The following is a 15,945-nucleotide window of genomic DNA, read 5'->3' as shown; positions in this document are numbered from 1 at the left end:
AACCGCTACATCTCAATGAGTCTAAACAGCCAGCAAGCTATTTGTCAGCAAATTTCATGAATTTAACACTACCATAATTTCTTTAAATTAGATGTGAAGTTGGACTCTGATATTTTTCTTTATGGAAGGGAGAAGGCAAACAGAAGGCAGTTTGCAGCCAACTACAATATTTCATCCACTTTTAAACAAGAAAAATGCTGCCTGTACCTCTAAGACCCAAAAGCCCCTATAGCTGTGACATTGTAACTACCAAGCGGGGTCATTTGTGAACTTTCAGAATGACATTTTTAATGTTTCTAACTGTTTTTGTATTTTTATCTTATTCTTAACCCATTATTTGATTGGACAAAGATTGATACATTTTGACACATAATTGGATACAAAATGCAAATTAATCATATTTTTAAGATGAAAACTGGATGCCACTTGCATAAATTAAACAAGCAACATAGTGAGATCCTGTGACAACAATGCATTATATGGATGAAAAGTTATTCTGTTGTTCTTGACACCCCCTGAGGTTCTGTAAAGAGCCCTCTTCTTATCAAGGACCATTTTTCGATGTGGATGCTTAAGTTGTATATATGATTCTTTGGTTTTCTAAAGTTCTAGAGCATAAAACTTACTTTGTGGAGCTTGAAAAGATTCATCAGAGACACAATACTGTAAAGTTTGGGTCACACTTATCATATTTAATGTTTTGAGTATATTTATAAGGATGTGATGGAGAAATGTGTAGTGTTTGAGATGCTTTGCTCAATCCCTTCCCCTGTATGTGTGTGTAGAATTGTCGTGTGCGGCGGTTTGCATTCGAGCTGAAGATGCAGGACAAGAGTGGTTATGTTCTGGCTGCAGACTCCGAAAGTGAGATGGATGACTGGATCAGCACACTCAACAGAATCCTCAACAGCAGTTTTGAGCTCGCCATGCAGGACAAAAGGAATGGAGATTTGCACGATGGTGACTGTGTTATTTATTTCTGCAACATAATGATAATATAAAGTCTTTCTGTTCACATTTATAAAGCAAAACACTTTGCTGAGTCTACCACATGTACCACACTGACCTTCTCACATGGATGTGCTTATACATACAATGACAGAGATTTTTGTCTCTTGAGGTATTGTGTGAAGTGTGTGTGTGTTTTCGGTGTGTGGAGTAATGACATTCTCTTTCTCGCTGTCCATTTTTATTTGTAGATGAAGAGCAGGGGAAGAGTGATCACTCCTCTGGCAGTATGGACAGTTTTCAGGTAGGTCACATTTGAGTCCAGGAACAAAGTGTGAGATGTACTGGACATATACAGTGATTGAACACAGAAATGATCACAGTAGCCAGACTTTTGACGATTGACATAAAGCCGTATCCCCTTTGCAGCTTATTCTGTCCAAGAGCCACTTACTTAGACAGGGTGAGACCAATTTGTTTTTGAGTGAATAACCTGCGATGAGACTGATACCTTTATATTGGAATTCCTTGCTGCAGACAGGGAAGAAGTCAATTTATAAACTCTTAAAAATCAGCACTTATGGTGAAACATCTAATATAATGTAAAGGAATATTTGTGATTTTTATGTGACCTGCAAAAAGATTTACCATATTTCATCAGAATATGCAGGATTGGCTGTCAATGCCACTATGAACCAATTATGGACACTGGATTTGAAGTGTTGGAGTCTGTTTTCATTGATTTTTCACATTCTGATCTGGTCCGAGGCTGTTCTAAAACTGAATCTGTCTCTCTCCAGAGTGCTAGAGACATCGAGAGCAAGATGAGAAACGAGACACGGCTGAAACTCTTTACACTAGACCCAGACATACAGGTACATCACTAAAACAGATGTAAACGAACCTTTTATATAATTTTTTTTTAATAAAGTGTGAAAAGTGACTTGCTCATGTTTACAAGTACAGTACTAGTCAAAAGTTTGGAAAACATCTACATATTTTTTGTTACTTACAATTTTCACATTTTAGAATAATGGTAATGTAATCAAAACTATGAAATGGAAGTAGAATTGTGTAGAGATCACAACATTTTAAATAAATGAAAACTATCTTATCTTTTAGTTTTTTCAAAGCAGCCACCCTTTGCCATGATTACAGCTCTGCACACTCTCAACTAAATTTAATCAATCATGATCAAACTTTTGACTGGTAGTGGGCTCAAATATTGCCATTTATGAATCTCATGAACATTTATCTCACCTTTCACTCTGAGCAGAAACTGGATTTCTCTGGAATCGAGCTAGATGTGAAGCCATTTGAGGATAAGTTTGGGAAGCGGATCTTGGTGAACTGTAATGACTTGTCCTTCAACCTTCAGAGCTGTGTGGCGGAGAACGAAGAGGGACCCACCACTAACGTACTCTACCACATATAACGAATTATAAACTTTGATTAATACGATCATTTGTTACCTTTGCTAATTACATATGATATTCTAATGAAAATAATTCTAGCTGCCTTAATATCTGAGACTGTGCTTCTCAACTGGTTTTGCTTCAGGACCTGGACAAATGGCAATCCAACAAAATACCAAAATTCTAACACATATTTTATGTAGTCTAGGTTGTGTTTTCTTTTACGTTTCAAGGGTGAGGGCATGTCATGTAACCTGTCCATAGCAACACCAAAAAAAATAAAAAGGAGAACGGATGATAATAGCACTGTACAAGATAATCAAATCACAAAATAAGAAGTGCCCCATGTACATTCAGTTTTCATACATTAACATGCAGTAAAGAAATAATTGAGTGTTTGAACTTGAGCTCTTTATTACTCTGTTGTGAAGTTCACACCAGCAGAAGCTGTGTAATTTAATTATATTTCTTTATTATATTTAGCCTATTTTCCTGATTTTTCGTTAATCTAATTTTATTTTAGTCTATTTTAACAGAAGGGGAAAAGAAAAAATGACAGAAGAATATTAAACTATCTGATATTAAAATGTTTCATATTAACTGCTCTTCTTCATTGAGAGGGAAAAGAGGTGAAATTAATTTCAGAGCTAAATGGGAATTGTTGTCCAAAGGCTGCCCAAAATATGATTAGAAGACCTTTTCACTCAGAATGGAAAGATCCTGATGCTGTCATTAGTGGCTAATTTCTGATTTCAGTAGATAAAGAGGCAAATGTAATGACTTTTACAACAAATTTACGGAGATTCTCAAGGTGAGACGCATGGGATTAGGGTTCATGTAACAATAGGAATACATAAAAAAATTCAGGACTATAGGTCATAGCAGTTGTACAGCATTATTTCTTGTTAGTCTGATATGTGGGTATGATTTGATGCTGAATTGACTGCTCTGAAGGATTAGATAGTTATGGTGCGTTTTGAAATTTGACTCCCTGCAAAACTGTTTTGCAAAAGGCTCTGGACTGATCTGGGCCCGATTCCCAATAACGATTGATCTTAGTGGTTAATAGCGTTTTCTATGAGCAATTTTATAAACGTTTCCCAAAACTGCTCTTACTGTAACATAAATGTGCAAGGATGTGCTTTAAGTCCTACCTCAGACATTTTTGTATTGTGACCGTATAGTGTTGCTCATCAGTGTAACTTCTTTTTATTTGTGCGTAACTTTTTAAACATTTGTAATTTTCCTCACCGGAAATATTAATTCACATTTAGCCTAATAATTACATATTGTTTCACAATAATTTTGTGTAGAACGATCTATTTATTCTACACAATCACTGCTTCGTTCATCAGGTGTGCATTTTTAATATTTCATTTTCACAAATTGCTCTTTCGGTCGCGATAAATGTTTCCAGGATCATTGAAGACAGCGTAGGCCCTGTGTATGGTCCTGCTAATGACAAGCATTAATTGAATGAATATAACTAGGTTCACTGTTTTTGCGGAGCGCAAAATAAGGAGATGTGTGGAAGCTGCGCTTTAGGGACAATCGCCAATCAAAGGGATGTCTGATCTTTACTGATAAAAGTGATAATGGTTATCATTATGCCCTTGCACGATTACTAAACCTTAAAAGGCTGCGTTTCTGCTTTCAGCGTTTCAGTCAGCGCTGTGTGAGCATGCTGCGCCATCTAGCGGTCTGGATGGCATTATTCATTATACTAATATAATACAAAATTGTATAAGGGTTTTGTCCCTCTGTTTAAATTTTCTAATTTTTCCATTATGTGGCTGACATTTCCATCCCAAAATTTTCATATTAGTGTACTAATATTTCATATTAGTGTACTTCAAATTATATTTTTTTTATTCTAACTATGGTTATTTGCATTTTATTCATTGCATTTAGCAATGTCTTTCCCTGCTGTTTACAACCCTATCAGAGAACCACTGGTCTAAACCATCCTTACCTCATTTCCTGTTTCATCTGAGAGGTTCTATGTTTGTGTTTCAGGTGGAGCCGTTCTTTGTCTCTCTGTCATTGTTTGATATTCAGAGTGGTCGGAAGATCTCCTCAGACTTCCATGTGGATATGAACCACCCGTCTGTAAAAGCTTTGCTGCCTGCATCAGGCACTCACATCAGCACCAGTGCACCAGATGGCCCACAAGGGGCGCAACCTACAACCAACAACCTGTCAGAGAATGCCATACAGTATCCACGACAGGTGAGGACACACTCACGCACACATACTCTGCATACAACACTTGTGTCCTGCTGTGGGTCACCAAAGAAAGCAATTTTCATTCAGTGTGTGTGTGTGTGTGTGTGTGTGTGTGTGTGTGAGTGTGTGTGAGTGTGTGTGAGTGTGTGTGAGTGTGTGAGTGTGTGTGAGTGTGTGTGAGTGTGTGTGAGTGTGTGTGAGTGTGTGTGTGTGTGTGTGTGTAAACAAACGGAAAATGAATCAGATTTACAGTAATACATTTGCAAAGAAAACCAAGTGGGTAAAAGGGAAGCACTGTAGATAAAATGTTAAAATATGCAACTGTCTGGAAAGGATAACCAATACACATTACCAGTCTTGTGCACAATTATGTCCGATCTCTTATCCAATTACATCCAGTATTACTGAGTGTGTTTACATGCACTTTAAAAGTTTGATTTAATTCATACTAAAGCAATAATTTGTCTTTTTAAAATGTCATGTAAGCACATTAGTGTGACTGAAATCGTACTGAAATCCGTTTTTTGCTAAATCGAACTAACAGATGATTATAGGTTGGGTCCATCCAGCATGTATACACATCAATCGGACCGCTAGAAATGTTCATTTTTGGACAGATCAGCAGTGTGTAAACCATTCTCTCCTGTGGCACATTATTGTGCCTCTAATTACTATTCTTTTGTCTCTATTCTGCTCATTGCCAACTCCTCTTATCCATCTGCCATAGTAACACTATGTAAATGTAAATCACCCAACAGTCATCTTTGCAGTATAATAAAATTTCTTTCTTTAAAAAAAAACTTTTTTCATAATTTTACATGGTCTATTTTCACACATTCCATCATAAAATACAATATAAAATCATAAAAAACATTGTGTGCCACAGCACAGTGGTTGGGAAACACTGCTGTAAAGCACTGGTGTAGAGAAAACTACACCAACTATCCATCGGCAACGCATAACCAGAAGTTCCTCACTGCTAAAAGGACTATTTAGACACCTTTGCAGCTCAGATATCAGAAATATTTTACTGAACAATTCCTGTGCTTTAAAAAAAAGGTTTGCCTTGCCCCAGAGACTTCGTGAAAGCGTATTACTGTACATATTTTCTGTGGTAATCAGGCCGCAGAGGCCTCAGATTTTGTCAGTAAGACATTCTTACAGATGTTAGTTTTCTGAAATCTGTTTGTGTGTGTGTAGGGAGTGTTCTCCGTGACCTGTCCACATCCTGACATCTTCTTGGTTGCACGGATAGAGAAGGTTTTACAGGGTGGAATAGCACATTGTGCCGAGCCGTACATGAAGAACTCTGACTCTGCTAAGGTACAGCTGGTGTGTGTGTGTGAGTGATATCACATTAAGGCCTCTGGAAAAAGAAAGTGCGTAAAACCAGATGTTGGCGAGTGTTTTTTAAAGCTCTCCGGTATTTATATCAGATATACTCGCCCCATTCCACCTAGAGACCTGCTCATACTCTTTTCATTCTGGGTATGTTATAGTAATATAATTTAGATGTACAAATGATATAAAATAATTTCAAGACTGTTTTAGATTGCACACTTTGCAAACCTAATAACAGAGCTAGAATACCTTAATAATATGCTATTTTCTCAGTATTTTTTCCCTCTCTCCTCAGGCTGCCCAGAAGGTTCTGAAGAATGCTAAGATGGCCTGTAGCAGACTGGGTCAATACCGCATGCCATTCGCATGGGCCGCTAGGTGAGAGACTTTGAGTTTTCATGAGAAAAAGCTCTTTGAATTCACACATTTACAAAAATGCATTCACTGCATTTTCTTTTTTATCTGCATTGTATATACACTCACCTAAAGGATTATTAGGAACACCATACTAATACTGTGTTTGACCCCCTTTCGCCTTTAGAACTGCCTTCATTCTACGTGGCATTGATTCAACAAGGTGCTGAAAGCATTCTTTAGAAATGTTGGCCCATATTGATAGGATAGCATCTTGCAGTTGATGGAGATTTGTGGGATGCACAACCAGGGCACGAAGCTCCCGTTCCACCACATCCCAAAGATGCTCTATTGGGTTGAGATCTGGTGACTGTGGGCTCCATTTTAGTACAGTGAACTCATTGTCATGTTCAAGAAACCAATTTGAAATGATTCGAGCTTTGTGACATGGTGTATTATCCTGCTGGAAGTAGTCATCAGCGGATGGGTACATGGTGGCCATAAAGGGATGGACATGGTCAGAAACAATGCTCAGGTAGGCCGTGGCATTTAAACGATGCCCAATTGGCACTAAGGTGCCTAAAGTGTGCCAAGAAAACATCCCCCACACCATTACACCACCACCACCAGCCTGCACAGTGGTAACAAGGCATGATGGATCCATGTTCTCATTCTGTTTACACCAAATTCTGACTCTACCATCTGAATGTCTCAACAGAAATCGAGACTCATCAGACCAGGCAACATTTTTCCAGTCTTCAACTGTCCAATTTTGGTGAGCTCTTGCAAATTGTAGCCTCTTTTTCCTATTTGTAGTGGAGATGAGTGGTACCGGTGGGGTCTTCTGCTGTTGTAGCCCATCCGCCTCAAGGTTGTGCATGTTGTGGCTTCACAAATGCTTTGCTGCATACCTCGGTTGTAACGAGTGGTTATTTCAGGCAAAGTTGCTCTTCTATCAGCTTGAATCAGTCGGCCCATTCTCCTCTGACCTCTAGCATCAACAAGGCATTTTCTCCCACAGGACTGCCGCATACTGGATGTTTTTCCCTTTTCACACCATTCTTTGTAAACCCTAGAAATGGTTGTGCGTGAAAATCCCAGTAACTGAGCAGATTGTGAAATACTCAGACCGGCCCGTCTGGCACCAACAACCATGCCACGCTCAAAATTGCTTAAATCACCTTTCTTTCCCATTCTGACATTCAGTTTGGAGTTCAGGAGATTGTCTTGACCAGGACCACACCCCTAAATGCATTGAAGCAACAGCCATGTGATTGGTTGAGTAGATAATTGCATTAATGAGAAATTGAAAAGGTGTTCCTAATAATCCTTTAGGTGAGTGTAGTTTATTCTCATTATTATGTTTTTATATTGGGGTAGAGTGTGAGGTTAACATTTCTTTGAGATTCACTTGCTTATAACACTCATTCGATCAGCTTTTGGTTAATTATGAGTAGAAAATATACACAGCATAGCTATTTCGTTAATTCACTCCAACTCCAGTATGAAGAGAATCCATATGTTGAGGCATATAATTGTACAACTGTTGTACTGGAAAAAGGGTGGTGTTGTAGTTTTGTTTTTCTTTTCAGTGGAACATTACAGATGTTGCTCTACGGGAAGCATGTGTATGTGCGAGCTGTTATCTCTATCGCCCAATTGGAAAATGGTATAACACAGCAGCAGGAAAGCTTTGTTCAGCTGCCCTCTTCTTCTCTGTGTCTGTTTCTCAGGCCTCTGTTTAAAGACGCTTCTGGGACTTTGGACAAGAGCGCTCGATTCTCAGCACTCTACAGACAGGACAGTAACAAACTCTCCAACGAGGACATGTTCAAACTGCTCGCAGACTTCAGGAAGTCAGTCATATCATCAAACGCTCCAATAATAACACTATTTTTGTGTTTTCTTGTGTAATATTTTGCTATCAGGTGCTCAGCGTTTGTATGAGCTGCCGAAAGATTTACTTAAAAAAGAGTGAAAAAAAAAACATGTTTTTAGAAATAGAATAGTTTCTATTTCAACACTTGTTTATTTTTCCTGTTTGTGATTTTTAAAAAATATATATATATTTTTTTGCTCTCTTAGGCTAGAAAAAATGACCAAGTTGCCTGTGCTTCTGGGTAATTTGGATGTTACGGTTGATAACGTTGCACCAGATCTGACCAGTAAGACTTAAAGTAGTGTTTATACACCCATATTTCTTGTCAGCCTGCTGCAGCACAGACATTTTTGAAGTCTTGATTGGTTCTGGTAGGTCACCTTTCTCTTACGGATTAGCTGTTCTTCTGTCTCTTTCCTGTGTGTGTAGACTGTGTCACGCCCTCCTATCTTCCTCTCCGTCAGACTGATGGTCTGGACAGAGGGAGGGTGGTGTTTGAGGTGGAGGAGTTTGTGCCGTCTATCGCTAAATGCTCTCAACCTTTCACAATTTACAACAACCACCTGTATGTTTATCCACGACAGCTCAAATACGACAGCCAGAAAACCTTCACCAAGGTAAAACAACACCAGAAACACGAGCATGTTGATTTTTATGTTTCGCATTAAAAAATACACGTGTTCCTGTCAAACATGGAAACTTATGCTAAGGAATTATCTCAGGAAAATATCTGTTATTGTTGCCAAAAGTTTTTTCCAATATGGCATGGAAGGCTACATGGATTTCCAAGAAATGTCTGTTTCAAATTTACATCCCCATCATGTGCCATAGTATTATAAATGACCCAGCAACAAAGTTTTACCTTGTTATCTGGATCATTTCTGTACAGTTCAGCTTAAAAGTGTCCAAACAAACAGGACTTTCATAAAAAAAAGAGAATGGCAACAGTTGCTAAACTGAGATTGGTAATTTGGTTGTATGTTATGTTTTCCTCTTGTGTTTTCAGGCCAGAAACATTGCTCTATGTGTGGAATTCAGAGACACTGATGAAGAGGACGCTCTCCCACTGAAGGTCCTTCAAATGCACAAAGACACACGCATGAACTTGAATGAATGCATTTTTAGAATAAATAAAAAGCATTACTTATAAATTGATGACATCCTTTAATGATGCTAAAGGGTGGTTTTATCAGATTTAGGTCACTTTTGGGGATTTTTGTTAAATATAATAACAAATATAGTTCATTAGTGTTACTGTGGGTGATACTGTAGTTATAAACACTACTTACTACTAAGTTACATTAAAGTGATTTTTCACCCAATAATGAAAATCATTAATCATTTACTCACACTCATGCTATCCCAGATGTGCATGACTTACTTTCTTCTGCAGAACACAAAACAAGAATTTGAGAAGAATATCACAGCTCTGTAGTTACAATACAATGCAAGTGGATGGTGACCAAAATTTTAAAAGGCATTATAAATGTAATTCATACAGCTCCAGTTGTTAAATCCATGTCTTCAAAGTGATATGATTGGTGTGGGTGAGAAACAGATCAATAGTAAGTCCTTTTTTACTGTCATTCTCCACTTTCACAACTTCTGTTGTCTTTGGCGAATCGCATTATCCATGCATATCACCGACTGGGCAGGTAGGATATTTCTAGTAAAAAAGGACTTACATTTTTATCTGTTTCTCACCCACACCTATCATATCGCTTCTGAAGATATTGATTTAACCACTGGAGTCGTATGGATTACTTTTATGCTGCCTTTATGTTCTTTTGGGAGCTTCATAATTTTGGCACCCATTCACTGGCATTGAATAGATAGACCTACAGATCTGAAATATTCTTAAAACGAACAAAAGTCATACACATCTGAAATGGCATAAAGGTGAGTAAATGATGAGAGAATTACATTTTTTGGGTGGACTATTTCTTTAAAACAGTATTAAACTGATGTGTAGTCACAAGTGTGCATTGATCAGCATTCTACAGTGGCTTTGAACACAGCTCATACAATCATATTTTAGCATCTGTTAATAAATGTTGATTTACCCCAGTGATCCGTATTGTAAATGCTTTTTCATCAGTGTATATATGGGCATCCAGGAGGGCCTCTGTTCTGCAAGAGAGCGTTCGCTGCTGTCTTACACCATCAGCAGAACCCAGAGTTTTATGAAGAGGTGGGACAGTAACAGCTCTTTATGTCTGTGTGTGTGTTGTCAGTGCTGATCATCAAACTGCCTACATCCACAGTTTTCCTGACTAACCTCTGGATGCCGCCATGATGATTCTTATGGCCAATGGACTATTTTCTAGTACCGGTCTCAATATGAGCATTCCAGATCGAGAACAATAAACATTTTAAGTGTTAGTTGGAGTAAAAATGAGTTCAGGCTCAACTTGTGCTGTTGTTAATGATATCAACATAACTAATCTCAGTTCATAGCTTAACATCATACACCCACTCCTTAAACTTTGACTGGTGAATCACTGTCAAAAAACACATTGCGACTCTCAAAAGCACTGGTTCCCAACAAGGGGTCCGTAAGCAGGTTCCAGGGAGTATGTGAAATAATTGGGTTTTGTTTAACCTATATTATTTAAAATAAAAATAATAGGCATCATGCCTGTGTAAAAATATAGATTTTTCAGATTAATCATGATCTTTATTTGAACGATCTCAATATCTATTCTTAAAATCCCAAGATTAATTGATTTAATATGCAAATTTCAGCACAGAGTTCCTTTCACTGCATGTTGAGAGTTTGGTTTGACTCCGTTTAATGGGTGTTCAGAGATTTTTTTATCATTGACAATGTCTCTTTAAAAATCCTTTCTGCCCTTCACAGTCAGTTGTTTAACAAAACAAAACAAAAAAAATTACATTTTATTATGATAAAGAAGACGTGTGTTAATATGTGCTCACACTGAACAGCTGGATGTCTTAAAGAGACAGTACCATTTTATCAATGGTTCTACATTTCAATGTAAATACAAATTATGCATGTAAAAAAATAAAAGTTTGTACCAAGTTAAAAGGTCCCCTGTTTAAATAAACAGCATTTTGGTGTGTTCAGACCAGAGGCGTCGAGAGTGTCAAATCGACCGGAAGTCATTCATTTTCAATGGCAGTCAGCATCTCTCGGTGGCGTGAAGCGGTGTGTCTGTGGCTGGTGTGGTTTGGGCGTTGTGGGCATCAGAGGAAAGTTCAAGTACGGTGCAACATTATGGTAATGAGCTTTGAGGTGGTTCGGCGGCAACCTATTGGAATATAGAAATCTAGAGAACACAACAGTGTAAACTTTGGTTCCCACCAAACAATAGTTCTGAAGACAAAATGGGGGAGAAACAAATTATTGCCGTGGCGGGTTTCCCCGTAATAAAACGCAGATTTGACCCGTTGCACTACACAACCAGGACCACAGTTATTATTACAAATGTATTTTATTTTGTTTATTTTGTTATAAACAAACATCATTTTAATCGAATTCTTACTTTTACATTAAAAAAAATGTCATGAGGATATACGCTACTCGTGATAGTTCAGCAAAAAGATACATGTCTGTCAACATGTCTGGATGTTTTGCAGCCTCTTTAAATATAGTTAAAAAACCAAACATTCCGAACTAACATTTCCACCTATTTCAACTACGTCAGAGCATCCACGAATCTTCGATAGCTTTGTTGGCAGGGCAACCAGACCGAATTTTGGTTCGGTCTGGTCTGAACACACGGTGAGTCTGTTCCAGTAGTTTCACAGTTTATATGGCCTGGGTTTGTTTTGTTGTTGTTGTTGATGAATAAAGATCATATCCAGCAACTTCCAATTACAAAATTCATGATCATGTTAAATTATATTTAGCCTTTGGTATATATCTTTAGTTTTGTGTCGATGAAGGGGTACTTGAGCCTTACTAATATTGCTGTGGGGGTAATTAATGCAAAAAAGGTATGTTAAACATCACATTATCTGCTAAGAATATATGCCGATGTGAGTAAAAGCACTGGATATAAGAAAACACAAATAGGCATCTGTTATGAACCGTGGAACACTTCTACATTCAGGAAAAAGGAGGATATGTGCTAGTGTTTGTGTGTGTTTGTATTAATGGTGTCTTTTTTTTTATTTTATTTTTTAAATCAGTTTAAGATTGAGTTGCCAGCTCAGCTGACAGACAGACATCATCTGCTCTTCACTCTCTATCACATCAGCTGTGACAACAACAGTAAAGCCAGTACTAAGAGACGAGAACAGGTCGAGACCCAAGGTGTGACACAACCTTCTGAATCCAAGTGTTTTATAAAAAATATCCTGTGTATACAGTACGTGCATGTAACATGAATGTAAGTGTGTGTGTGTGTGTGTGTGTGTGTGTGTGTGTGTGTGTGTGTGTGTGTGTGTGTGTGTGTGTGTGTGTGTGTGTGTGTATCATTGTGTGGTAAATGGAGTCAGCTAATAACACACACACATTGCTTTTCCTGGGAGAGCTTCTTATCTGCCTAGAAAGCCGAATCCTCCATTTAACTGCATTCAAATTTTAGGACTGTGTGTGCGTGCGTCCGTGTGTGTGTGTGTGTGCGCAAAAGAGCATTTCCAAGAATAGGAATACCAATGGATCTGTCCCAACAATCTCTGTTAAAACAATCCTTATCCTGCTAGGAAAACTTGACAATGCCATCAGTGTGCTGCGTCAGCATGATAATTTACACCTACAGTAAATCATGACACTGAGACATTTTAATGTGCAGTGAATACACATTAAAGAGTTAAAATATTGGAATTATTATTTAGACACATCATGCATGACCAATTAGAAACAATGTCTGAGTTGCTAAGTCCCACCCATTTTATAGGACCCCTGTTCCATTTTGAATAACCATTTTATTGTCTGATTCTGTTTCTGTGGTGTGCGTGCGTGCGTGTGTGCCTGTTCGTGTGTGTGTGTGTGTGTGCGTGCGCGCACAGTGGGCTATGCATGGCTGCCCCTGCTGAAGGATGGCAGAGTGATTGTGAATGAACAGCAGATTGCAGTGGCTGCAAACCTTCCGGCAGGTTACCTGAGTTACCAGGACAACAGCAGCAAGGTGAGAGAGAGCAGACCAGGTTAACCAAGGTCAGGTCAAAGTTTTAAAATTAAGCTTAAAGGAACAGTTCACACATATCTAAAATAATTTACTCACCCACATGTCATCCCAAACCTGTATGACGTCCATTCTTCTGTAGAACAAAATAAGAAATGTTTAGCAGAATGCCCTAGCACCAAATAAACACCATGAAAGTAGTGACTCATGCACTGTTTTCCAAATCTTCTGAAGCCATATTATGGCTGTCTGTGAGCAACAGACCAAATTGTAACTTGATATTTAATCAAAATCTATTCCAACGAAGCTTTCCAATCTTATATCTTCAAAAATGGCACATCAAGATGTGTCACACAAGGTTTGACAGCTATGATTGCAAAAATCTCAAGTTGGCAAGTTTGAATACACAAATATTCAAATCAAACAAATGAGATTTGAGAGCTACAGGAAAAAGGGGATGTTTCAGTGAATAGCGACTTCTTTCTGAACCTCATACAAAGTTATATGATTTCAAACACCAGTGCACGAGTCATATTGGCTACTTTCATGGTACTTTTTGTCAGTTTTGGATCTTGACATTCTAACATCTGTTTTTGTGGTCATCATAAAAAGGAAAATATACAGGATTTGAATGACTCTATTGTGAGTAATTGATTTGTTTTTGCCGGATGAACCATTTTAAATCTAAACCAATAGCCATGGCTTGAAGTGTCTAGCTAGGCATCAGTAGTGATGGAAACTCAGTTTTATTGGCCTAAACTGAGCCTGTGTGTGTGTTTGAGCAGCACACAGTTCAAGAGGTAAAGTGGGTGGATGGAGGGAGGTCGCTGCTCAAAATCTCCACACAACTGGTATCCACTGTCTACACTCAGGTATAAATTACTCACACACACACACACACACACACACACACACACACACACACACACACACAGAGTATTTTAACACAGCTGTGAGATTAAAAAAAATAATAATAATAATTTGATTGGTGATTTTAGGTGTTCACTTCACAATTCTCATAAGTTGGCCTTTCTTTTTCCTCATCAGGATCAACATCTGCACAACTTCTTTCATCACTGTCAGATTATTGAACCCACTGGCCAATCAGGAAGAGAGCTGATCAAATACCTGAAGGTACTTCCTGTCTGTCTCTGTCTTATTAGAGGATGTATGAAGAATTTGTAAAGCTGTTTCACAGTGGTGCTCAACCAGATTTTGTGTTCTGGTGTGATTTGATTGGAGAGGTGTTGACAGGGTTCCCTGTAGACTCCAAATGTCTCTTTTTAACATAAAAACACAAGATATGTCATCAAGCAACCAAATGAATCTCTTAATGTCTCTCTCTCTCTCGCTCAAATTCAAATTCAAAATTTCTTTATTGGCATGACTGTACTATTACAATATTGCCAAAGCTTGGAACACATAGAATAATTATAAAGACATCAAAATAATAAAGTATATAACTTAAATTTAAATGTACAAATTAAATTCATTGTACAAATTAACAGTGTAACAGATAACAATATCTGTGATCTCTCTCTCTCTCTCTCTCTCTCTCTCTCTCTCTCTCTCTCTCTCTCTCTCTCTCTCTCTCTCTCTCTCTCAGAGTCTGCATGCCATGGAGGCTCATGTGATGGTTAAGTTCCTTCCCACAATTCTGAACCAGCTGTTTCGTGTGCTCACCACCTCCGGTCAGGATGATGTTGCCGTCAACGTCACCAGGTGTGTGTTGTTCATTTGTCATGATGTGTTTGTTACTTGGGGTTGACCAAGTCATTGTTTTTGGCGGCAGAACTATCGAATGAATGCCAATAGTTCTCTATTGTGGGAGCCTGTTCCTGTGAATCAGACAAAAAGTTTGATTAATTATCACAAATCATTCTCTGAATCCACCATAGCGCTTACTGAATAAGCATCTGAATCACTTAGTGAAAAACAAGTCATTACTTTCATTCAAAGAAACACAACAACTGTTCTGTGCACTTCACTCTCAGTGAACCACATTGTGAAGAGACGTATATCAGTTACTGATATACAATTACTGACTAGTTGGTTATATTGTTTTGTATGAGATGTTACATTCAATGGATTGATTTTAAAAACTTTCGACCGATTGATTTTTTTTGTATTTTTTTTTCTTAGTTATTGGCAAAGTTCATTATCTGTTGACATGTACCTGTCCTGCTGCTAGTTTTGTTTGAAATCCTTCTCTTCTCTGTCAGGGTGATGATCCATATCGTTGCTCAGTGTCATGAAGAGGGTTTGGAGCATTACTTGCGTTCCTATGTAAAGGTGAGTTGCATTATGTTGCTCTAAAGTGTTTATAACACTATTAGTTGAATATGAACAACTGTGAGATGTATTCAGATATTGATCATTGATTATTGTATCTTGTTTTCATTACTGTAAATATATGAAGTTACTGTTTACAAGCAAACACTAGATGGCAGCACTTCTGGATTCTTATAGCAGCCCAGAATAGAACTGTGTTCAATTGGCCCTTCACTCCAGTTGAGCTGATAATGCACAAAAGTGCTGTTTGTTGGGTTGAAACACAGTATTTCCAAAAGATTTTTGCAGGTTTGGATTTCAAAAGATCAGTGGATCAGGACAAACCCAGGATTTTACATGAATTATGATAGTTCGCTGACCATGCAGCTGCTGTTGGTTGATTTGAATTTTTCACAAA

The 15,945-nt window shown here is 38.0% G+C and overlaps 1 protein-coding gene across 2 annotated transcripts in view; it reads left to right on the top strand.

The window, feature by feature from the left end:
• Positions 1-15,945, top strand: part of LOC127654896 (dedicator of cytokinesis protein 9-like) — a 145,080-nt gene that overhangs the window by 85,575 nt on the left and 43,560 nt on the right. For both annotated transcript variants that reach the window (XM_052142443.1, XM_052142442.1), the window contains 18 exons: positions 786-960; positions 1,200-1,252; positions 1,749-1,823; positions 2,225-2,365; positions 4,380-4,592; positions 5,790-5,912; positions 6,226-6,308; positions 8,018-8,140; positions 8,370-8,449; positions 8,593-8,780; positions 9,170-9,235; positions 10,262-10,354; positions 12,319-12,442; positions 13,141-13,259; positions 14,042-14,128; positions 14,304-14,390; positions 14,863-14,978; positions 15,479-15,548. In XM_052142443.1, the coding sequence (XP_051998403.1) occupies positions 786-960; positions 1,200-1,252; positions 1,749-1,823; positions 2,225-2,365; positions 4,380-4,592; positions 5,790-5,912; positions 6,226-6,308; positions 8,018-8,140; positions 8,370-8,449; positions 8,593-8,780; positions 9,170-9,235; positions 10,262-10,354; positions 12,319-12,442; positions 13,141-13,259; positions 14,042-14,128; positions 14,304-14,390; positions 14,863-14,978; positions 15,479-15,548 (2,016 nt within the window). The remainder of the gene's footprint in view (positions 1-785; positions 961-1,199; positions 1,253-1,748; positions 1,824-2,224; positions 2,366-4,379; positions 4,593-5,789; positions 5,913-6,225; positions 6,309-8,017; positions 8,141-8,369; positions 8,450-8,592; positions 8,781-9,169; positions 9,236-10,261; positions 10,355-12,318; positions 12,443-13,140; positions 13,260-14,041; positions 14,129-14,303; positions 14,391-14,862; positions 14,979-15,478; positions 15,549-15,945) is intronic.

Source organism: Xyrauchen texanus, chromosome 14 (assembly GCF_025860055.1).
Source record: "Xyrauchen texanus isolate HMW12.3.18 chromosome 14, RBS_HiC_50CHRs, whole genome shotgun sequence".
NCBI classification, from domain to species: domain Eukaryota; kingdom Metazoa; phylum Chordata; class Actinopteri; order Cypriniformes; family Catostomidae; genus Xyrauchen; species Xyrauchen texanus.
This window is presented reverse-complemented; position numbering and strand designations above follow the sequence as displayed.